At 40.8% G+C, this 25,451-nt stretch overlaps 1 protein-coding gene across 1 annotated transcript; it reads right to left on the minus strand.

Annotated features, from left to right (window-relative positions):
- Positions 1-25,151, minus strand: DCAF4 (DDB1 and CUL4 associated factor 4). The gene is made up of 14 exons (XM_073610011.1): positions 25,094-25,151; positions 22,300-22,395; positions 18,828-18,913; positions 17,335-17,489; positions 16,958-17,040; positions 14,221-14,323; positions 13,924-14,067; positions 11,913-11,962; positions 10,869-10,954; positions 10,471-10,569; positions 8,491-8,588; positions 2,157-2,336; positions 1,905-2,019; positions 1-1,170 (listed from the first exon to the last, which is right to left on the minus strand). Exons 2-14 carry the CDS (start codon positions 22,365-22,367, stop codon positions 959-961), a joined length of 1,479 nt encoding a protein of 492 aa, XP_073466112.1. The 5' UTR covers positions 22,368-22,395; positions 25,094-25,151; the 3' UTR covers positions 1-958.
- Positions 25,152-25,451: the final 300 nt, after the last annotated feature.

Consider the following 25,451-nt stretch of genomic DNA (forward strand, 5'->3'; position numbering starts at 1 on the left):
TTTACTGGACTTTTATAAGTTTTATCTTCCCAAAGAAAAATATCCCACTCTTCACAATCACGTCATCAGTTGTCAGAAGCATCTATATTAGTGAGCAATTATTTTCAAGGATGAAGCACACGAAGTGCGAAATTAGAACTAAAATATCTGATAAGCACCTCGAGAACTCATTGAGAATTGCTACTACATCCATAATAATGCGTTCGTTTATCAAAAACTGTAAAACATTGCACTAGTTTTATGTTGCCCTCTTTTATAATAAAAAATGCAGTTTTATTACTCAGATAGTTACATTATCTATATCCGTGATGTTAAGTTAAGCTATCCTTATTTTTAGGGTATTTTGTGTGTGGCCCAAGACAATTCTTCTTCCAATGTGGCCCAGTAAGGTCAAATGGTTGGACACCCCTGCCCAGTGAATGAATTATTAATCAGTACTGTAAATACGATCTTTTAGCCAGATGTTTGCAAGATGGCTTTCTTTTAATAGAAAAAAAAAAAAGATAATTTAGCTGCATCGCTTAGTCTACATTCTTCTTAAAACAGAGTTCCAGCCTTTAAAAAAAAAAAAATTAAAAGTCAGCAGCTACAAATACTGTAGCTGCTGACTTTTAACATAAGGGAAACTTGCGTGTCCAGGTATCCCTATCCGATTCGTCCATCAGCTGTGGGTGCAAGCATCTTCACTAAGGAAAACAAGAAGTAAAGCCTTGCGGCTTCAAAGCCTGTTTCCTACTGCACATGCGCAAGTTGCACTGCGCTTTCTGATTGCTCTTGCTGTCTTCTGGGAAACTTATTACAGTAAAGTGGATAAAGTCCCAAAGATGTGAGGTTTTCTTGGTCTATATGGGCTAAAGGCCGATTGTTTGTTTTTTTCAACGGCTCTATTGAAAGTGTGTGATGAATTAAAAAAGGCACTAGCAATTGCTTGGATGCCAAGGCTTTCTATCATATTCCCTTATTCCACGGTATTTGTGTTATATGTAAAGTGATACAAGTCTTTCTTAACAGCCATAAGGATGCCAGGAACAGTCTGTCTTTTCCCTCCTAAGTGGGAAGAAAACACCACACTTGGTATAGTGTCCTTAGATGCTGGATGTGGAGAAGGGATAGTCCGGAGCAGTCTGGTATCTTGCAGGTTCCAAATTCTTGTGTAGCAGTCCTGGCCAACTGAACAAAAAGTTAAACACAGACATTAGTAGTAGTATTCACTGCCATACATATGTACTTTAATAAACCTCAATTTTTTTTTTTTTTTTTTTACCAACCAAGAATTTTCCCTTCATTTTCAGGACTTAAAACTTCATGAATTGTTACATGTTAACTCCTATAAAAAGTATTTACTCCCTTGGATGTTTTTAAGTTTTATTATAATAGAACATTCATTTTCTGTAGATTTGATTAATTCATTGAAGATAGACCTTTTCCTGTGAAGGTGAAATTGATCTCCCTAAAATTGTTTCCATTTATTACAATGAAAAACAATGTATTGCATAAGTAAAAAGCTTTTAGTTGGTATTTAGTAGATGCACCATTCTTTTTTTAAACATGCTAATTCTGTGGATATCATTTAATCAGAGATCCTCAAACTACGACCCTCCAGCTGTTGCAGAACTACACTTCCCATGAGGCATTGTAAAACTCTGATATTCACAGACATGACTAGGCATGATGGGAATTGCAGTTCTTGAACAACTGGAGGGCCGTAGTTTGAAGACCCCTGATTTAGATCCTCCAGCTTTACTAATGTGTGAACCACTGTCCCCAAAACAGTGTAGCTGATGTAAGAACTCCAAAGCTGCCTACTTATTCCAGCTCAGTAACTAAGTAGGAAAGCTGGAACATCAGCATTTTTATACAATAGCAGCAAGGGTGACAGTTTACCTCTTAAATTCCATACATACCAGCAATGAGCAATCCTTCCTCTTCTATAACGTGCAGTGGTAAATAGGCATAACTATTGTTATGTCCCTCATATTGCTGTAAACATTTTACCATTCTCATATCCCACAATTTGATCTGTAGAAAATAAATAGAAGAGGCTGGATATTTTGAGGTGCCTGACACATAAAAATAATGTAAATATTTTTAACAGTAACTTCTGGTTGCATAGTACACATTTTAATCAAGTTCTATAACATTATCTGTTAATGTACCTGTCCAGACATATCAGAGACCATCAAGTAATTTTCATCCTGAAGAAGACGTAGACAAGTGATGGCAGAGTTCTGGAGGAAAGATGTCCCCTTTTTCCAGTAAGATGGAGAAAGTGCAGGGACACGCATATCAATAGAGAATACTTCTCCAGAGCGACACCCATTATACAGCAGTAAGTTCTGAAATGAGAATATATCTCTTAACTTAAAAAGATCATGCAAAATATAACATTTTTATAAAGTAACAAACTTACCAAAGGTTAATATAGCAAGAGATGCAAATTTTAATAATTAGTGCAGTTTCCTACTGCGCTAACAATGCCTCAGCTCTCATTCACATGGACCTTTTGCATTAAACACAGTTGAAACTGATCTGGGATATACACTATATTGCCAGATGTTTTGGGACACCTGCCTTTACACGCACATGAACTTGAATAGCATCCCAGTCTTAGCCCGTAGGGTTCAATATTGAGTTAGCCCACCCTTTGCAGCTATAACAGCTTCAACTCTTTTGGGAAGGCTGTCCACAAGGTTTAGGAGTGTGTCTATGGGAATATTTGACCATTCTTCCAGAAGCGCATTTGTGAGGTCAGGTACTGATGTTGGGCAAGAAGGCCTGACTCGCAGTCACCGCATTAATTCATCCCAAAGATGCTCTATCAGGTTAAGGTCAGGACTCTGCACAGGCCAGTCAAGTTCCTCCAAACCAAACTCGCTCATCCACACTATATTGCCAAAGGTATTGGGCCACCCTTCCAAATCATTTGGTGGAGGGGGGATTATAGTGTGGTGTTGGGCTTGGCCCCTTAGTTTTAGTTCCAGTGAAGGGAACTCGTAAGGCGTCAGCATACCAAGACATTTTGGACAATTTAATGGTCCCAACTTTGTGGGAACAGTTTGGGGATGGCCCCTTTCAACATGACTGCACACCAGTTGACAAAGCAAGGTCCATAAAGACATGGATGAGTGAGTTTCAGGTGCAGGAACTTGACTGGCCTGCACAGAGAACTGACCTCAGCCCAACAGAACATCTTTGGGATGAATTAGAGTGGAGACTGCGAGCCTGACCTCACAAATGCACTTCTGGATAAAATGGTCAAACATTCCCATAGATACAATCCTAAACCTTGTGGACAGCCTTCCCAGAAGAGTTGAAGCTGCAAATCCAATACTGAACCCTACAGACTAAGACTGGATGTCATTAAGTTTCATGTGCGTGTAAAGGCAGGCGCCCCAAATATTTTGGCAATATAGTGTATTAGGGACACAGGCATTCAATTAAAGTGGGGTTATACTGCTGCCCTCAGGATATTTGAACACTGGCAAGCAGAAGAATTGTAAGCCAGCTTCTGTGAAACCCCTTCTCTATGCAGTTTGCCTCTGTATTTACTAGTGCCCAAGGAGGTTGGACACCTTCCCTCCCCTCTGCTGAATAAAGTCTGTTTTATTAACCTTTTTTCATGTGGATTTTTCCTCTGGCGCATCAATCATGATTTTTGCTATACTGCTGCTGGTCTCTATCTATAGGTGCCATCTGGATCAGCATTTCCTCAGCACTAGCTTTGGAGGCTTTAGCTGGACCAGATGTATGGGCCTAGCCTGGAAGGTGACCTTGGGGCACTGCATTGCAACGCTTTTGCAGACCTGAGTGTACTTTGTTAGTTAACCACAGTGCACTTTCTGAGGCCAAGGCACAGCCCCAGGTGTTGCCTTATCTCTGAAGACTCATTTTGTGAATAAGGTCAGCGATGTTGAAGCACTGGGAAAAACCCTAATGCTTATACTATTAGGTATCCTTTCAAATTTTCCACCATCTCCAGTTTACCTCAGTAGGGTTTAAGGCTGAGGGACAGAGTGCTGTTATCCACTGGTGGAGCCATGTACTCTCCCACCATTCAGCCTAGAGGAAGCACCTTCCCTCTGCTGCTCCTGCAGAACCATGTGGATCTCCGGTTCTCATTCTGTTTTTACTGCCCGGCTACAGTGTTCACTCAGGACTTTATAGCTGGCAGTACTCAGCTACAAGGGCATTCTACCAGCAAAGGCTCTAATGCCGTGTACACATGGTCCGACTTTTCAGCTACAAAAGTCCGACAGACTTTCGGCAGACTTTCAACAGACTTTCTAACGACCGGACTTGCCTACACACGATCACACCAAAGTCCGACGGATTCGTACGTGATGACGTACACCGGACTAAAATAAGGAAGTTGATAACCAGTAGCCAATAGCTGCCCTAGCGTGGGTTTTTCTCCGTTGGACTAGCATACAGACGAGCGGATTTCTGGGTCCGCCGGAGTTACGACGTAAAGATTTGAAGCATGTTCCAAATCTAAAGTCCATCAGATTTGCGTCTGGAAAAGTCCGCTGAAGCCCACACACGATCGGATTGTCCGCCGGATTTGGTCCGTCGGACAAGTCCGGTCGAAAAGTACGACCGTGTGTACGCGGCATAAGAGTGATCTAGGGCCATCTCCTGCAGAGTCCGATTCTGACCCTCTGGAGTCCCTTGATAAGGCCAGGCCTGTGGCCCGTTACCACCTCTGACTCAGAGTTCCAGCAATCTACCGTTAAAGGCATCAGAGTCTCCTGCCATTGCTTTATATTTGCAGAGGGTTGGGTCAGACCTTTTTGAGGCAGTGTATTCTACCCTGCATTTGGAGGATCAGCCTGCTGTTTCAGGCCTTGGGTTTTTAGGGCTTCTACAGCTGCAAAGACCTTTTAACTTTCACTACACCCTTTGTTAGATACATTCCTCTATACAGAACAAAAGCCCCTGTATCCTGGGTCCCACCTGAGAGTGGGCCTGAACGCGTCTGTTCCCACCATATATACACCAGTGATTCACCCCAACAGGAAGACCACTAAATTGGTCAGGGCCTCACTGACTGGCAGCTGGATTCCCAGTTTAGGTTGGCTGGTCTTGCCCTCCATCTTATTTTGGTGGTGTCCTTAAACTGTGCAACCTTGGACAGATCCCCTCAAAGGGGTCTCTTCAACCACTGGAGTAAGACCTCCTTTTCTGATTTGGATGGAATAAAAAACTCTGTTTGCTTCATGGCTTGTTACAAAGCATTTCAACTTGTGTCTCACACAGGACTGATGTCCTTACAAATGCACTGAGCACTCTGGTTTGTGCATGGGATGCTGATGCTACATCCAATGGGTTTTTGACTCGCTTAGACTTCAAGGGGTGTGGTATAGTTGACCTGGGTCTTGACAGTATGGTACCCTGAAGAAGGCCTATCGTCTGAAACACATGTTGGGGCAGAGACTTTAGTGCTGACGTCATACTGCTGCTGCACGATACCAGTCAGCAGCAGCTTTCTATGTGAGTTACAGTGGTTTTTGCATTGATATATTAGTCTGTTTGTTTAGCATGCTATGGATGTGATCCTCATGGTGCAATAAATACTACACTATTATCATCTTTGCTGGCTCTGGTGTAAGCTTTATTTGCTGCAGCTTGTATCAGTGCTGGGAACTGGAGAGGACAGCACTGTGGATGGATGCATAGGCTACCCTGGATGACATGCTAAGCTTGCTATACATTTTGTAGCGCATTTTCTGGTGAGCGTTAGTTTCCCAAGGTGGTGTCTGGCGCTTCTTTACCCTGGCAACAACTTGAGTCATTGGTAGAGGAATTCTAATACAATTGATATACATACATACATATATAGAGCATGTTTGCACTTTATGCACTTATACATATATACTTTATTTTTGTTGTGATATTATACTGATGACGCCTTTCCAGTGAAATGCATTGAGGTCTTAGTAGTGTTGGAATTTCCGGGTCTTGCTGACGTCACGTCTGACTCAGGTGGAACGCACGCTGGCTCACAGAGATGAGTGGCCAGGATTGTAACTTCTTAGGCGTTGTACAGTTGGTGCCGCTTTATGGCACATGGAAATGTAAGTGCATTGGCATATGTTTTTAACTAGGATTTTTTTGCATAAATGTATTGCACAATTATCACGCTATTGTTTTTTCATTCTGGGACATCCCCGCTGATATTGGGTGCGAGAGTTAAGGAGGTGGACGCCAAGTACACACCAACCTTACGATTAACCACATAAGCTGTGAGGGTCCTGGTGGTCCAAAGATATCTGGTGAGGGCCCCCCTTATATTAGGCGATGGAGCACATTCACTATAAAGTGAGAAGAGCATGCATCACTAATGCACTCGTGGTGACAAAAAGAAGTTGAATAGAAGACTATTTCCTGTTTAGAAATGTAATGTTATAGGACTTTCACTTGTTATTAATTTGGTTGCACGGATTTTTATTTTCATCATTTTGCATAGTGTCCATGGTTACTGAATTATTATATCTTCACATATACCGTATTTATCAGCATATAACACGCACTTTTCCCCCCTGAAAATCGGGTGCAAATAGTGTGTGCGTGTTATACGCTGATACTTGCATTGGGCTGCCTCGGAGGGGAGCACCGTCAGATTAAATAGAGCCAGGATTTTCTGTTTACTCAGGAGCCTCTGTAATAGGAAGTCCAGTCTCCTGGGCTGGCATTGGACCACTGTTCTGTCTATCACTGAAGATGGTCCAAGAGGCGGGACTTTGTATTAAAGAGGCTGCAGAGTAAACTGTTGTGAGTCTCACAATATTTATTGTCTGGCTAGGCAACCTCCTCCCTCATATAGGAATTTTCCTTCCTTGAATCCTATGGGTGGGGTGTGGAAGGCATGGAACTTCCTATGTAGCCTTTTTTTTTCTCCAGACCCTCCATTGGGAAACTGTTCTTCAGGGGTTTGTTAAATCGTTTTCTTCTGTTGTGGGTCTGTTGTTCCTTAATAAAGTTATTAGATTGCTCCACCTATTTTGTGGGTTTTCCTCACTGCATAACATCCCAAAAGATAGCCAAAATACACATGAGGCAGGTAGAAAAACAACAAGGGTAACCCCTCCCTCTACAACCACCACCAAGGTCAGACTGCCTGAAAGAGGGAGAAGGGTGAACAAATGACATAAGATGAGGGCATACTGCAGCCTAGACTGGTGCACATGACACCAAAAAAACATAAAAACGAGCAGGGACCCAACCACAACATTTATTTGATAAGGGACTGGAACAAGGAAGGAATCTGGAGAAACTCCTTTAATAGGCTACATATCAGCCGCAGGCCTCTGGCCATACTTATAAACAGAATTATGGTCTGTTTGGCGACCACTAGTGGAGGAGAGCCAGATGACAATGCCATGTCTCTAAGGAGTCCAGAGCAACATACTTAAAATACTTAAACTCAGGTGCTGGGAGCTTTTAGACTTGCATGTGTAGTTAGATGAAGGCAAACTTCAAATAAGCTCAATAGCTGTGGCAAGGCAGCTCCCACACAACAAGGTTTCCATTGATGGGCACCTAACAATAGCTCAGACCATAGAAATACAGAAAGGAGTGCCAGATAAGAGTCCGAGATAATTTTAGTTGTTGGTAAAAAAATATATATATATATAAAACACCCAACACATTTTGTCAGCAACACCAACACCACTCCCTCTTCATCAGAGCTCAACACAAGATAAGGTTTGGATGGACTCAAAGAAAACAGGGGCTTCACAGATCTTTATTAGAACCAGTAATGAACTGGCTCACCTCTGTCCTCAATCCCCTGTATTTGTACAGTAGGTGGACAGTGACTTTCAGACAACTATATGGAAAATTTTATCATGTGTCCCTGACAGTGCCACAGAGTTTCTCGAGCACTATGGGACACATGATAACAGTAAAGCCGCTATTCTGCAAGCTACTATTTTGGAGTGCTCCTAACAACCTAATTTTTGCAAATAAAAAAAATATTGGGTGCACATAAAATTCCTATTTTATTGGTAATTAATATATTAATAAAGGCTTCATATTTGGAGGTGAAACCTGGTGACAGGGCATCTTCAAGAACAAAAAGGGAAATATAAAATAAAATCAAAAAATTTAAATTAAAAAGTTCCCTCTCCCCAGTATGGAGATGCTTACCACTGCGCCCTCTCAATTCTGCTTATAATTGAACGAATTGAAATTCGTTGTATAGTCTATGTTCTTACTGGTAGAGCTGTTTTTGTAGTTCTGATGATGTAAATGATATCAACCTGCTTATGTAACGGTATCATGGAATATCTTTGACTTGGTTTGTACAATGCAACTTTTGACTAAATAAAGGAATTATTAAAAAAAAAAAAACAACAAAAAAAAAACAAAACGCAGCATTCCAGGGAGAAAACTCCTTAAAAAAGCAAAATTCCACAGCACCTGCTTGTCCAAAATACTTTTGTAATCTGATATGCTGCAAAACAACATGGTGTAATAAAGGAAATATACCTCTGTAGCAAACTGCTGGGCCAAAACATCACTATTTGTTTTGAATGTGCGCCGAACATCTGTTGCAGTGTTCATTACCAGAACTTGATTCTTTAGCCCTTCAAAGTGAAGAAAAAAGAAAGTTAGGGGAAGAAGACACACAACCCTAACACCACCACAGGGCCATACATAATAATCAGTAAAGTAATGTTACAGAAAGCTATCAGAGACTGTAAATATGCAAAAGGACATGATCAGAGACTATGGGCATGCTACAAGAGATGGTCAGAGACCGTAGACATGCCACAGGTGATGGCCAGAGACTAAAGACACTTTATAGGAGATTGCTAGTGATCGTAGCCACTTTACATTTAAAGCTCCATTAACCAATTTACCCCCAGGCAAATTCTGACCTACATCCACAAATCAGCATTTTTTTTGCTAGAAAATTACTTAGAACCCTAAAGATTATATATTTTTTTGAAGCAGAGACCCTGGGGAATAAAATTGTGTGTGTTGCAATTTTTTTGGCACACGCTATTTGCGCAGCGGTTTTTCAAACGCAATTTTCTTTGAAAAATACACTTTAATGAATCTTAGTGTACAAAAACATAATATAATACCCAGTTTTTGGTAAAATATAAAAGATGATGTTAGGCCGAGTAAATAGATACCAAGCATGTCTTGCTTTAAAATTGCGCACGTCCGTAGAATGGTGACAAACGATAGTAAATTTAAATATCCATAGGCGACGCTTTAAAAGCCTTTATAGGTTACCAGTTTAGAGTTACACAGAAGGTCTGGTCCTAGAATTTATTGCTCTTGCTCTGACGTTCATGGTTATATCTCACATGTGTGGTGTGATCGCCTTTTACGTATGCGTATGGGACCTATGTGCACGTTCATATTTGCATGTGAGTACAGGGAAGCTTTAAAAAAAATATTTTTTTTTATTATTTATTTAAATCAATTTTTTTTTTTTACATTGTAACTTTATTTTTTTGTATCAACTTTATTGCTATTGCAAAGGGATGCTGTTCTTTAAAAATTTCAAAGAAGTAAAGGTTCAGACATCAAAAAAAGACAATGGTATTCAAAAGTAATAAGAAGAAAGGAAAAAAGGAAACGGCAAAGGCAGTACAAAGGCAAACAGCCGATTTAACCACTACCACCACAAGGGATGCTGTTCATATGATAGCATGGGCTGTGACAGTACCTCTTTTTTGGAGAGATCTATTAGACCTCATAGCTCTCCTCTAGTCTCCAAAGCAGTTGATCAAACTGAGATCGGCTTGATCTGCTGCTTTATAAACTGGTAACAGCTTGTAAGTAAACAAACCAGAAGTGATGAAACCCTTGTCGCTTCCAGTTTCTGACGTCACACAGTGGGAGGAACTACCTCAGTTCCTCTCACTGTGTACAGGGAAGCTGATGCCGCTGGCAGGATTGGTCCTGGGCTCCAGGATGGGGCAGAAGTGTCTGAGAAAGGCAGTGGCGGGGGACACCTGTAAAGCCTTTTAGTTCTCTTTTACATAAAAAGAAATGCCAGCTGAGAAAAACTGTAACCGAAAGAGGCAGCCAGCTGAAGAGGACCAAGATAAAGGCGTGGGAAATGTTGTGTGGCTCTCTGCTTATCTGTCTCTAAGTTCCCTCCCGACACAAATTTCTAGCTGCTTTTATGTCCTGTGTTGGAGAACTTGTCAGAAGTTATCATACTGATAACAGAGGAACAGAGCAGCAGCAGCAGCAGCAGGAAGATACTGGACTTAGAGCCGGTTCACACGGGGGCGACTTGTCAGGCGACCTAGCCGCCTGACAAGTCGCCTCCCGTTCTGTACAATGGAACCGTTCTAATCGGAATCGGACTTAGAAGAAAGGTTCCTGTACTACTTTGGGGGCGACTTGCATAGACTTCTTTACAGAAGTCGTCTTGCAAGTCGCCGCGGCAGTCATGTGCAGGTCGCCTCGGTGAGTATGTGAGACATAATTTTTAATACAGACCTGCTGAAAAGCTACAATCCAGTCGAGGGTTTAAGCACCATACACAGCTCCATACATTGGAAACTTTGATATTGTATAGCATTACAGGTTGGCCATCATCTAAAGATTAAGATATAAAAACAATTTCAAAACCAAGCACAAATTTATAATGCTTTCTCTGGTTACTAAATATAAATCTCTACTGAAGATCACATAACAATGCCGTATAAGCGGTGTGAACATATGCTCTGTAAATCTTATGTTAAAATAATAATTGACTCTGTTGGACATTTATTTGTTTTCATTCTAAATGACTAGGTAACTTTTGGAAATGACATCAACTGAAATGCCTCATAAAATTTCAGCAAAGTTCAAATCACAAAATCTCCTTTCAGCTTGATTTACTCTAAATAAATTACCTGCGTCAGGAGCCAAGTTCTTGAACAGACATGCTGGTATAAGGCTAACACAGCCTGGACTATCTTGTCTTCCCAGGAGAGAAATACTGAATTGCCATTAAGGAATTATACATAGTCATCAAGAACTCTGCTGTATTTAAAATGTATCTATGATCAAATTGTAAAATCATACATTCATTTCCACATTTAATTCATATATTGCAAGCCAATTATTATTAATGTGCACCATTTTGAAGTTTTTTTTCTTATGCCCCGTACACAGGACCAGTTTTCCCGTCGGAATAAACTCTGAAGGTTTTTCCGACGGAGTTCCAACGAAATTCCGCTCAGGCTGTCTTGCATACACACGGTCACACCAAATTCCGACCGTCCAGAATGCGGTGACGTACAACACATACGACGGGACTAGAAAACGGAAGTTCAATAGCCAGTAGCCAATAGCTTCCGTCTCGTACTTGCTTCAGAGCATGCGTCGTTTTTGGTAAGTCTGAACAGCATACAGACGAGCGATTTTCCCGATAGGAATTGGTTACGTCGGAAAAATTTAGAACATGTTCTCTTTCTAGGTCCGTCAGAATTTTCGACGTAAAAAGTCTGATGGGGCACACACACGATCAGAATATATGATGAAAAGCTCCCGTCTGACTTTTTCTGTCAGACATTCCGCTCGTTTGTACATGGCATTACTGTGAAGAATCCCACACATTTACTTCCTTCTGCCTGTAGAAACTGCTGTCACACACTCCACCTGTCTGGCACAGTCAGTAAAGAAAGCACTGTTTACAGGCAGAAAGGTACAATGGTCAATGTAGTCCTTAGAAATCGAACGTAAACCAAAAGAATGAGCAACGGAGAAGCTGCTAAGCATGAAGGGAATCCAGGATGTTGTGGAAAGAGATGGCCTGCAGACAGGGAGTGAACACAAAATAAAAGGAGATTTACGTCAGCTTATACTGGATTGTCTAAAGTATTGTTATTACATAGATGATAGTGTATGGTGTGACTTTGTATCTCCTTTAATTTTGTCTTAAAAAAAAAGGATACAGGACATGCGAGTCTGGTCCAGTGAGTGTGGCCCAACATGCAACATTTACCTTCATAGGGAAACAAAATGTGTAAGGGACCAAGAAACAGTAAACTCTTAATCTCTATAATGAATAGGCAAAATGATGTAAAACAACTTAAGCTCTTACATAAATAACTTTATAAAGTTATAAAAAAAGCACACTGGCAGCTCCCACCATATTTATAAACACTCAATGAAAAGTAGCACATGGCTGGATGGCCAAAACAAAGTATCCACTTGCCCTCCGGAAGATTTACCCCACTTCATGACCAGGCCATTTTTTACTATGTGGTGCTGAGCCACTTTAACTGACAATTGCATGGTCATGCAACTGTACCCAAACAAAATTTTATCTTTTTTTTCACACAAATAGAGCTTTCTTTTGTTGGTATTTGATCACCTCTGGGGTTTTTTTATTATATAAAATATATAATAGTAAAAAAAAAAAAAAACATTTTTACTTTCTGCTATAAAACATATCCCATAAAAAATTAAAAAAATCAAATATCTTATTACATTTTGGCCAAATTGTATTCTGCTAAATGTCTTTAGTAAAAAAAAAAATCTGCACTGAAATTCTTATAAAAAATATGCTATGAAGGGAACAAAACAAAAACTGCTGTAATAATGCTCCTGGCAGACTGCATTTTTGATTTTGCTCATAGGTACACTTTAAATTTATTTTCCTTAAAGACTATGTGATTCTACTCCCAGCAGCTGTCAAGTCTTGCGTCCTCCTCTTATGTGCAAGTGCACCTCTCCTAATGATGATGTGGCATTAGCTTCACCTCAGTTTTTTTTTTTTTAATTGTTTATTTTTCAACAGTTTTAACAATTATAAAACATCGTATTATAAGGTACAAGATCAAGCCAATTTAGCATCAAAGAAGAAGTTATATATATCAAAGCAATAGACAAAATAAAATAATACATCTTGGTGGGGATACCAGTATAGTCAAGTGTCAGCGGCTTCCATCATTGGATCATTTGAACAAAAAGTGTCCATACCGTATCTGAATTTAGGTCAAAAATAAAGTGAAATGTGTCAACTACACAATCGGGTATTAAAGGATGGTCAAAGGGTATTGCTAGTGGTCTTTAAAAAGGTGTGACAACAACAGGTTCAGAAGAAAATATTGAAACATCCCAAGCCTTCCATATTTTGTCAAATAGGAGAAAATTACCTTCAATCTTAACAGTCATATGCTCCTTCCTGCATATATCTGCTACTATGAAGAGGGTATGGTGCAAAGTGGGGGGGTAGAGAGCCAAAACCTAGGAATGGCTCTTTTCACTGCTAATAATATGAATGACGCAAGTTTCTGTGATGATTTAGGGATATCCGGGAAAGGAAGACCCAGAAGAAAATGTATGGGATTTAATGAAATGGTAGTTCACCTCAGTTTTTGTCTATAGCTGCTGGCTGAACATGCAAGTGTGAGGAGGTCAACCTGTAGGCCAAAACATAAGCGAACAGTCTGGGAGGGGGGGGGGTGAACGACACTGCTACTCTATAGATGCACAGTAAGTAGGCATAGTCACCCCTGGGCAGGACGTGCACTGCTAGCAGGAACACAAGGTCGAAATAAAGAAAATGATTCAGTCATTTATGTCTAACAATGTAGTATATATTAGACATCTGGTACTCAACCTATAGTGTCACAGGCACCCTGCCTGCCCTTACAGTATTTTAATTTTTTCAAGAGGGTGCCCTCACATCAGGATTTCAACAGTGCAGCCATCTCTTACATTACATTGGCAAATCTCACCTCTAATTCAGAACTATTAAGTGAACAAAATACACATCCTAATTACATAATAGCATGTTTGTTCAAAATATAAATTTGTCTGCACGTCACTATGATTGTGCAAACACAGAGTATATTGTACTGCTACACTACATATAACATAATTACATTTGTAAACAATAAACCATGTGATGTTGTGCAGACCGACAATGCAGGTTCCTCCCCACCAACCTTGTAATACCTTATGATTTGTAAAGTAGGGATTGTCATGACTTTCCACAGTGGGCACATCTTTCCACAGTCCGTTAAGGTTGAGAAGACCGTATTTACAGAACCCATTCTCCATGTCACTTACTGCAAATAATCTTTGGCATGATGAATCTGCCTGAAAAATGTATAATGTGATCACCACTGCAGATTAGTTCATTAAAACACAGAAAAAAAGGTACGCACTGTATGTTGGCAAATATACCAACGTTAGAAACTGTCTCTTTACGTGTACAACCTGAGAATACATGTTTCCATATTGTAAACCTACCAGAATAAACTCAAACTTGTGTGTTCCTGGACCAACAGGCTCGGGGTTGACAATATGGACTTCCTTTCTCTGCATACAGTTTACTTTGAGTTCATGAACACGTCTGCCACAAAAGAAACAATATAATGATGCACAGACAGTTACAGAAAAAATAAAATTATATGCAGGTAGATGGACATAATGGTGCTTGATGGGTGAAAGAGGAAAATGATTACGACTAGTGAATTTTAGGGTCAACCAATGTTTTTTCTGTACACTACTAAGCTTATGTCAGAACCAAAAACGTGGGGTCCTTCAAATTTAATTCTATAACTAACAAGGAAGAGGGATGCCAGCAGACAATTCTTTAGGGAAGACTTGTTCAATGATAATATGAAAAAGAGGACAACACATTTTAGGGGGTTAAAAATGCACCCACTTCTTCAGGGCTTTATGTAACACAAAGAAAGAAATAAATGCATATTAAATAGTCTGAAAAAAAGAGTAATTCGTTTTGCATAGAGCTAGAACCATTCTTGGGGTTTTTTAGCTACTTGTGACCCTACTGGGTAGATGTACTTCACTTGCTATCCTAATGATAGGAAAAGAAATGAGTGGGCCTGGTAAAGCCAAGACAGAAAGGCAATACAACCCACAGAGAGCCTCTAACTCTTCCCCACTATACTAAACAAAATTAATGTGAGAATTACCCTGTCAAAATATATCAGTATCCTTTAGTCATTTCTCAGCAATTAAAATTTGCCAAAGCACTATACATTAGGTAAAACTCTTTAACCGCTTCAAATACTGGGCACTTTTACCCCCTTCCTGCCCAGGCCAATTTTCAGGTTTCAGCACTCACACATGACAATTACGCGGTCATGCAACGCTGTACCCAAATTACATTTTTATCATTTTTTTCTCCACACAAATAGAGCTTTCTTTTGGTGGTATTTAATCACTGCTGGGTTTTTTATTTTTTGCTAAAAAAACTAAAAAAAGACCTAACATTTTGCAAAAAAAAGTTTTTCTAAGTTTCAGTCAGTAAATTTTTATTTAATTTAATTATTCTCCTTTACTGATGTGTGCTGATGAGGTGGCACTGATGGGCATTGATTAGGTAGTACTACTATGCCGCACTGATTGGTGTCACTGATGAGCCCTGCTGGGGATGCATTGATAATCAGGGCACTGATGATCAATGCCCTGATTATCTGTACAGTCTCCCCTGAGAGGAGATGCCGCTGAACGGCACTGACAGAGTGTGAGGCGAGGAGAGCCGATAAACGCAATTCCGTATTTACATGTGATCGGCTGTGATTGGACACAGCCGATCACATGGGTAAAGAGCCGCATCGTTGGCTCTTTATCGAGATCGGGGTCGTGCCGCAAGAGCTGACACTGGGGTGACGCCATATGACGGCACCCCGCCTGTCATCATTTTACTATACGGCGGGCGGGAGGTAGCTAACCCAACCAGATGACGGTATACACATATGCATCCTCAGTGAACTGAGCTTTTTTTCCCATGGGGCTACATATAGGCATATCTGTCTTTGTGCTGGGTAGGGTTGCACCAATATCAATATCGGTAACGATACTAAGCATTTGCACGAGTACTTGTACTCATGCAAATGCTCCGATACCTAAAACCAATAACTTTGCGGTGCACTTTGAGCCCATACAAAATACATGGGCTCAAATCACCTCACAAAGATTCGCATGCGATTTCCCGCACCGCTCCTGTGTGACCCCAGGCTTGTTTGTGATAGCGACTTCAGCCTGGGTTCACACAGGAGCAGTGCAGGAAACTGCATGTGATTCGGACAGTAATCGTATTGCATTCCATTTATTTTGTATGGGCTCAAATTGCACCGCAAAGGTATTGGTAATTTGCATGAGTGAGTACTTGAGTAAAAAACAGATATTGATCCATCCCTAGTGCTAGGAGTGTGCTATACAGCGCACTCCCAACACAGGGACCGGGGAACTCCTGGTTCAGGGTCACCTGATTGCTGTGATAGCCTCTGATTGGCTATCACAGTTATCAGTCACTGTGAAGCCCAACCCTGTGTTTTGTCTCTCTATGAATCGAGGGGATAGATACATTGCATCTCTCACTCTCTTCTTGCAGAGAGAAAAATAAACAAAACTGTGTGAAAAAAAAGAAATATTAAAAAAGATAAAATAAAAGATTAAGGTTGAAGGAGGAAATGATCTAGGTCAGTGCCAGGGTTAGGGTTGAAGGTCAATATATATTGGGCAGGATTTTTTAAATTAGTGTCAGTGTGGTAGGATAAAAAAACAAAACAAATGCGCACTATTGTTTCTGGGCTCTACTACGGAAACTTTCAACAACTAACATACACATATGTTGTGTCGCTGCGATCACCGGGGACAGGAAAATTTATTTTGGGTTGATCTTTGGTGGTAGGTTACGGTAGTAGCAAGAGATATACAGCTAAATAAAAAATATATATATATCCATTAGCATTTACCACTGAATGTAAGCCCAATTTGTCCTTTAAAAAAAACAACAAAGTATAATTCACCTTGAAGCACACAGCTGTGATATGTAAGATTTTACATGTCAAAGTTGCAAAATTGTGCTTAGGCATTAACATTTGTTTTACCCTTAGGAGCAAAGGGGTTAAAATACTGTATAATCAACCCTTAAAATGTTACCGTTAATAAAAAAAAAAAAAAAAAAAAAGCGAAGGGTCAAATTAGTGGACTTATATTGTTATGTTATTCTTACCTGCAGTAGGTTGTAAATGGCATCAGTCCAAGCTGTCGTTTCCACACAAGCATAGATGCATTTACTCCAGGCCTGGTGGATTTCTGAATAAACCAAGAATTTTTATTGAACATTTAGCATAAGCATGACTGGCAAAAGATAACTACACACCAAAACAGGACAATCTTGCCTGGTCCACATTTCATGATTACATTCAAATCTTGTCTCAAACTTTTATCACTACTAAATTGTTTGAGTTTTATTAAAGGACAGCATAGTAGCTATTTAGTTTAAAGGTCAACACAGGACACTACATATATTATAACATTTAATGCACTACCAAACAGGGTAAAAACACTTGTCAGTGCTTTATCCCATATACCAAGTGCAGCACCCACCTTCCTATGTTTATCTTCTTCAAGAAGCTGAAGTCTTTTCTGTTCCATTTCCTTCTGTATTATAGCCTCCCTAGTTAATGGGTTACAGTTATTGTGTCCTGGAAGAAGGCGGAAATACCTGTTCTTTTCGGGGTCATAGTAAAAACCTGGAAGTTCTAAAAGGAATGAAAAAAGAAAACCTGTTTTTTAGGGGAAGAATGGCACAGTTTTCCACAGATACCAGTAACAAGTATTACATCTAATAAAAATAAAACGTATCTAGTAGAGATACCACATTTACGAAGTATGATATAGAACTTGGTGGATTTCTATCTACAGTACACACAGGGAAAAGAAAGTTGTGTAGCTGCTGCTTATTCTGACCGCCTAATGATCACCTGTTGATATCAGGGCGGTCCTATAAAAGCTTTAGTAGCCAATATAGTCATTGTAATGATTAAGCACAGTTTGGATGTGTGAAACGTGTCTACATGACTAAATATCTGGTGTCGTTGGTGTACCCTGGTGATCTTTAATAAAAGCACGTTGTTTGGAACCTTCGGATGTGCAGCCATTCTTCTTTTTCCAAGTATTCCACAGAGGTGAGCCGGGGCTAGCACTCCTACTTGGTTCCTTTCAGGTCATCATACACACCTGGAGCAGCGGATTCCTTCTTCCTTGATACAGTACATACAGGGGTTGATTTACTAAATGGAAAAAGACGGTGCACTTTGCAAAGTGCAGTTGTTCCAGAGCTTAGTAAATGAGCAGAAGATCTGCTGACATCCATCATCCAATCATGTGCAAGCAAAAATGCTGTTTTTTTTATTTTCCTTGCACGTGATTGGGTACTCTTTGCAAAGTGAAGCCTTGCCTCATTTACTACGCTCTGGAGCAACTGCACTTGCAGAGGGCAACTGCACTTTGCAAAGTACACAGTCTATTTGCCTTTAGTAAATCAACCCCCCAGTATCTATAAATCCTTGACAATTAAAAATACACTAATAAAGTGTATGTCTAGGAATGAAGTGCGAAGACATATTGCAGTGGAAAGTACAAGTGAAGAATACTTGTGGCAGTCTCCAGAAATATTTCCTGTGTTGGGGGATTAGCAAAGTAACGTTTAAGTAAGGACATTTGGGAGATACACAGATATGTGAAAATTCATGCATAAGATAAAGTGAACCCAGTGGCCAGGCTATGGACAATAAAATATTTGCATATTAAAAAAGTCCTTACTGACCTACATTATTGCTGACACTGTGGAGCAAGTCATCGCCAAAGTTCACAGAAGAAGTACTGAAGCTGTTCAAGCTCTTCTCTCACCTTACTCTTTTTCTTTAAGCTGAAATTGGGCTTTAAAGTAAACCTGCTCCTTTTTTAATGTTACTATATTTAAACCTGCTCTTTTTGTTTTTTTTTGTGGTCTCTCTGATTTCCATTTACAAAACATTGTTGTAGCTCATGAGAATATGAATTCCTTAAAAACTGTTCATGAACAAGACTGTTGTTACCTGGCACTGTAGAGCTCTGATTGCCACTAGAGAAGGAACTTTCTGGTGTGCTTGCCTCTGATGATTCCGATATACCTGACCTATACCTAGTTAGAAGGAATAAATGTCATTAGTAGACATTTGAAATACAAAGGGGACTTGTCAACGATGCACAGGTACAGATGTGTAGAGAATCTGTAGAAGATGGTAGTTTTTTTCTGCCTTACATGCAAGTGTTGATTAAATGGTATTTGGCTTACACACAAGTGTTAAATAAAAGTATCCCAAGCTACTTCATTTCATATGTGTTTCCTTCCTGCTTCCATAGCCAAAGCAAAAAAAAAAAAACAGAATAATGATTGGATATCAGGACAAATCTAAATAGAGCAGCATATAAAACACTGCAAACAAGGAGCATAGTACAACTGTCAGATTTAAAGAAGTATAGCCTAAGGTCTTTTGGTTATACATCACCTGTGGGTCACAGGAGTGCACTAGTTCTGAACTCATGTGACCCAGATTCAGCCGACAGCGGCCTATGGACCAGAGCAATTTTTACATTTCTGTTTTGGACCTGTTTATTCAGTGATATCTTTGTCATTACTAAAGATGACAAGGTAATACATATATTGCTTTCTTTTTTTTGAGCAGTGTTAGTTTAAAAATAACTAAACATAGTTACTGCAAATAAAAAGTGCACATTGTATTCTATAATTCATCTTGTTTAAAATTACACTAAAGTTATGATTCTGGTACAAAGCATTACAAAGTTTTTTTTACAAATGAAACTTTTTTTTTTTTAATTTTGCACTTTTTTTTTTTGTTTTTTTTTAAAGGAGATATGTGTAAATATTTGTTAAATGTGTAAACATATTGACAAGCAAAACAAAAAAAGTTTCAATATTAATGATTAATAAAATAGACACAAATCAGCAGGAAAATAATATTTAAATGGAGAGGGAGACTGAGTTAATTAGGGCTGATTAGAGTAAACTAAGAGTTAATAAGGGATTAAACAGGAACATTTTATTGAAAACAAATTTTTTTTTTTTTTTTACTTGTCAGGTTGCTTTAACTGACATCTGCAGATCAAAAAGTTTATCCCTTTGATCTGCAGACGAATGAACAAAATGATACAAAAGTAATATTATGTTACTTTGTACTTTTCTATATTGGTGTCTGGAGCAGTGATGTGTATAAACACTGATTCACACTGCTTTTTTGAGTATACAATAATGTCGGCTTTGATTAATCAAAGCTGACAATTTCTGTATACTGGGAGGGGGAGTCCCAGCGGCAAGATAAAGACACTGGGCATGCTACACATGTCCTTTTACAATGATGACATTTTTTTGGCGTGTCTAGCAGGCCCAAAGTTTGCAGCTAGTAAAACACCTTAGACTTTAAAGTGTTTGTAACCCTTAAAAAAAAAAAAAAATAGATCCTATTTCCTTAAAGCATGAATAACAGCACAGTGTTTGTGCTGTGTAATTTGGCCCCCGGTATAACCTAAAAACCTGCCTGATTCTGCCCTCCTCCTGTAAACAGACCACTGTTTATCATGGCTGCTGAGCCGACACCGTGGTCAGTTTATGGGCCTCCGTCATCCGCAGTTCTGCTCTCCCCCCTCCCCTCTCTGCCTGTCAGCTAGTGACATTGTCCGCCCCTCCGGTCCTGCTGCTATAAACACTAAATTATATGTATACATCCCATCTGTTATATACCGCTATTTGTCCCAGTGCCTGTGCTGTATAAAAACGATGCAGATTTCTACCTTGTCTCAGAGCATCTCACGACGCTCACGTGACTGCTGGTTTCTCTGCTTCGCCATCACCCGGGAAGAGTAGAGAGCCGCGTGGGGAGAAACTCTAAGATAAGGTAGAAATCGGCAGAGATTTTGCACTGGGACATATAGGGGGTTATTTACGAAAGGCAAATCCACTTTGTACTACAAGTGCAAAGTGCACTTGCACTGAAGGTGCACTTGGAAGTGCAGTCACTGTAGATCCGAGGGGGACATGCAAGGAAAATAAAAAACAGCATTTTAGCTTGCACATGATTGGATGATAAAATCCCTCATTTCAGATCTACCCCTCAGATTTACAGCGACTGCACTTCCAAGTGCACTTTCAGTGCAATTTCAAGTGGGCTTTGCACTTGTAGCGCAAAGTGGATTTGCCTTTCGTAAATAACCCCCATAGTGTTATATAACTGATGGGATGGTATACATATGATATAGTGGTTTAACAACCACTTTAAAGTGATTGTAATTAAAATAACAAACATGTTATACTTACTGGCTCCTGCCTCTTTGTGAGGGGGGGAGAGGGAGAGAGGGAGAGAGGGAGAGGGAGAGAGGGAGAGGGAGAGGGAGAGAGAGAGGGAGAGGGAGAGGGAGAGGGAGAGGGAGAGGGAGAGGGAGAGGGAGAGGGAGAGAGAGAGAGAGAGAGAGAGAGAGAGAGAGAATGCTCTTGTGCACGGTGCTGTCTCAAGACTGGGCTCATGTAAGTATAAGGGGGGGGGGGCCTGGGGGAGCTGCATACAGAATGTTTATTACCTTAATGCAGAGAATTAGGTAAAAAAAACTAGTGCCTTTAGAACCACTTTAAAGACTTTGGATTAATAATAATTGATGCCGAGTAATTGTAGGGAATCACAAATGTGAAACTCCACAACAATAAACAGCGATGTAGAAAACTCAAGTGGTTTTTGTTTGCAGTCTGACACTAAGTAACATAATAAGAGGTCAGTAGTTGCATACCGTATTTATCGGCGTATAACACGCAACGGCGTATAACACGCACCCCAATTTAGGAGGGAATTTTAAGGAAAAAAAACTTTTAGGAGGGAAGTTGAAGGGAAAAAAACTTACATTTAAATGCCCTTCATTGCAGCCTTGTCAGTGCAGCCATGTCAGTGCAGCCATGTCAGTGCAGCCATGTCAGTGCAGCCATGTCAGTGCAGCCATGTCAGTGCAGCCTTGCCCCAGTGCAGCCTTGCCCCAGTGCAGCCTTGCCCCAGTGCAGCCTTGCCCCAGTGCAGCCTTGCCCCAGTGCAGCCTTGCCCCAGTGCAGCCTGGGATCCCCTGTCCCTGCTTCCAGGGCTTCAAAATCGCGGTCCGCGATTTGAAAATGGCGCCGCCGGCGCCGAAGTACACAGAGCCGGTCCTCGGCTCTTTCCGGCGGCTCTCGTTTACTTTCGGCTCCACTCGTAGTCCCGAGCGGAGCTATCCGAGTAGGTTCGGATAGCTCCGCTCGGGACTACGAGTGGAGCCGAAAGTAAACGAGAGCCGCCGGAAAGAGCCGAGGACCGGCTCTGTGTACTTCGGCTCCGGCGGCGCCATTTTCAAATCGCGGTCCGCGATTTTGAAAATGTGACAGCTCGGGATCGGCGTATAACACGCACCTGCGACTTTCCCCTGATTTTAAGGGGAAAAAAGTGCGTGTTATACGCCGATAAATACGGTAATTTGAAGGAAAAGGAGCTTATATACCTTTTATTAAAGTGCCTCTGTGAATTATTTCTCCACCATTTTCGATTATTTTCTCTCTTAGGACCCATTTCTTTTGTCCGTTAACATTGCTTGATGCTGTAAAAAATATATTCAGTCAGTATATAACTCACTGAACTAATCACAAGAACTAGCAGATATTTTTGTGCAGCAAAGACGGAAAATGTATTTTTATTTTTATATATATATATATATATATATATATATATATATATATATATACACACACACACTACTATATTGTCAAAAGTATTGGGACACCTGCCTTTACACGCACATGAACTTTAATGGCATCCCAGTCTTATGCCCCGTACACACGGTCGGATTTTCCGACGGAAAATGTGCAATCGGAGCGTGTTTTCGGAAATTCCGACCGTGTGTGGGCTCCATCGCACTTTTTGCATTGGATTTTCCGACACACAAAGTTTGAGAGCAGGCTATAAAATTTTCCGACAACAAAATCCGTTGTCAGAATTTCCGATCATGTGTACACAAATTCGACGCACAAAGTGCCACACATGCTCAGAATAAATAAAGAGACAAAAGCTATTGGCTACTCCCCCGTTTATAGTCCCGACGTACGTGTTTTACGTCACCGCGTTCAGAACGATCGGATTTTCTGACAACTTTGTGTGACGTGTGTATGCAAGACAAGTTTGAGCCAACATCCGTCGGAAATAATCCTAAGATTTTGTTGTCGGAATGTCCGATCAATGTCCAACCGTGTGTACAGGGCATTAGTCTGTAGGGTTCAGTATTGAGTTGGCCCACTCTTTGCAGCTGTAACAGCTTCAACTCTTCTGGGAAGGCTGTCCACAAGGTTTAGGAGTGTGTCTATGGGAATGTTTGACCATTCTTCCAGAAGAACATTTGTGAGGTCAGGTACTGATGTGGTCGAGAAGGCCTGGCTCGCAGTCTCTGCTCTAATTCATCCCAAAGGTGTTCTATTGGGTTGAGGTCAGGACTCTGTGCAGGCCAGTCAAGTTCCTCCTACCTAAACTTGCTCATCCATCTCTTTAAGGACCTTGTTTGTGCACTGGTCCAAATCATTTGGGGGAGGGTTGGCTCTATAATAGTACACGTCAGGGGTGCCCACTTTCCCCTTTACTTTTTGTGTTTTCTTCTATAAGAGCTAACTATGAAATTGAAGGTATAAAAGTCGCGGGACAAAAATATAAGATATCCGCTTCGCGGATGATATTATGTTTTATAGAACGAATCCTACACAAACACTCCCAAAGAAATCTGCTTTGGGCCAGATTGTCTGGATCCCAAGGTAATATAGAGGTCTCTCTGGAGTACTCTCTCTCACACACGAAGAAATGGACGATTTGTAGGGAAAATATATTGGCGGTATAAATAAATAAATAAAAAGGGAAAGGGATGGTCGCAGATTCACTTATATAATGAGAAATGTGCCAAGAGCACTGAATATTACTGGCAGGAATTGGGGAACTTATTCACTAATAAATAACTTGGTAAGAGTAAAATAGATTAGAATAGGGGATAGGTATTTCACGGTAAGGTATAACGGGCGGGGTGAGTGTGGGGTGTTTTTTTTTTTTCTTAGGTTGGGGGGGGGTCTGGAGGGGCTGAGGGTGTAATATTTCTATTTTTCTTTTTTAAATTTATCTTGAACTGGCCCTCTGAGAGGTGTGTGCTACAGGATAGATCCATTTTTATGTATGTGTTTTTGTATTTATGTATTTGGAATGATATGGAAGGTTTTCTATGTCTATAAAAATAATTGAAACACAAATAATTTGGGGGGAGGATTATGGTGTGGGGTTGTTTTTCAGGGGTTGGCCTTGGCCCCTTAGCTCCAGTGAAGGGAACTCTTAAGGCGTCAGCATACCAAGACATTTTGGACAATTTAATGCTCCCGCCTTTGTGGGAAGAGTTTGGGGATGGCCCCTTCCTGTTCCAACATGACTGCGTACCAGTGCACAAAACAAGCCATCTTGCCCTCACTCTACTTCCTGCCTATCTACCAAATGGATAGAATTGTTTCCGGGGTTTACTGACGACTCCGGTAAACGTGGAAATGACCGGAAAGAGGCAGAAGGGGCACCTCTCCCGCCGCCACTAAAAGTGATCTCGTGGCATATCCGTCACCGGGATCACTTTTAGCAGATGCAAATTGCCCACAGAAAAAAAACAAAACGATACAAAGGTTATGGCAGCTTGCTGCTGCCACAAACACATCAAAGTAGTGACGTGTATATACTGTGGGCGGTTGGCAAGTGGTTATTAAAGTGGGGCATGGTGTGTTTTTCACTACGTGTTGGTAGTGCGACAAAATGCATGTCTGCCACTCATGCTGGGGGTAGCGCAGCATAACACGTGTTTCTTGTGCGCTTTCTCACATGAATCAGAAAAGCCGGGTATGAATGAATTCTCAAAGGCATTTACTCTGCCCAACAGAAACACACTGTCTGCTATTGTGTAGGGGGAGGGGACAATGAGAGGAACTTAACTTCATAGGTGGAGCTCTGCTTTCATTTCTTGCATGTTCTGGTCCAGTTACACAGCCAAGCAGTTAGCATTTACAGGGTTGTTAGATACTACAGCCTACATATTCCACAGGGAACAGGTGGTCGGCTTTAAATACCACACTCAGCATCTGCAGTGCAGCCACAAGGTTATAATGCCACACAATGTGATTAGAAGCGCTCATACAGAGCCAGCAACCAGACAGGGGTAGTAAAGTGACCCTGCCCGCCAGGGGGCACTAAGAAGGGCATTACCAGCACACAGCCCTTCCACATACTCACACTGTACAAACGGCACGCTCCAAATGACACAGGAAATACAAATACACGTGGAACCATCGAGAGCTCCACTTCCTGGAATCAGCTATCACTCATGGCTGCTGCCATCTTGTGGTCAGTGCCCGAACTGCCATTACGTGGAACTAGACTGTGCTTTTCAGGTAACCCTTTCCTACAGCATAGAAGCCATGGTTTCTATACACTGCACTGATTATGGATACAAAGTCTGAAACCGCTATATGCAGTTTGGAATGAATGGCTCTATAATATTAGACTGTGCTCAGCCCCTCCGCGGACAACACACATCAAGCTTACCTCAGACAGCCCATGTATTTTCCTTCTGAGTAAAAGTTTTTCTCTGAA

This window comes from Aquarana catesbeiana, linkage group LG13, assembly GCF_042186555.1.
Source record: "Aquarana catesbeiana isolate 2022-GZ linkage group LG13, ASM4218655v1, whole genome shotgun sequence".
In the NCBI taxonomy this organism is placed as follows: domain Eukaryota; kingdom Metazoa; phylum Chordata; class Amphibia; order Anura; family Ranidae; genus Aquarana; species Aquarana catesbeiana.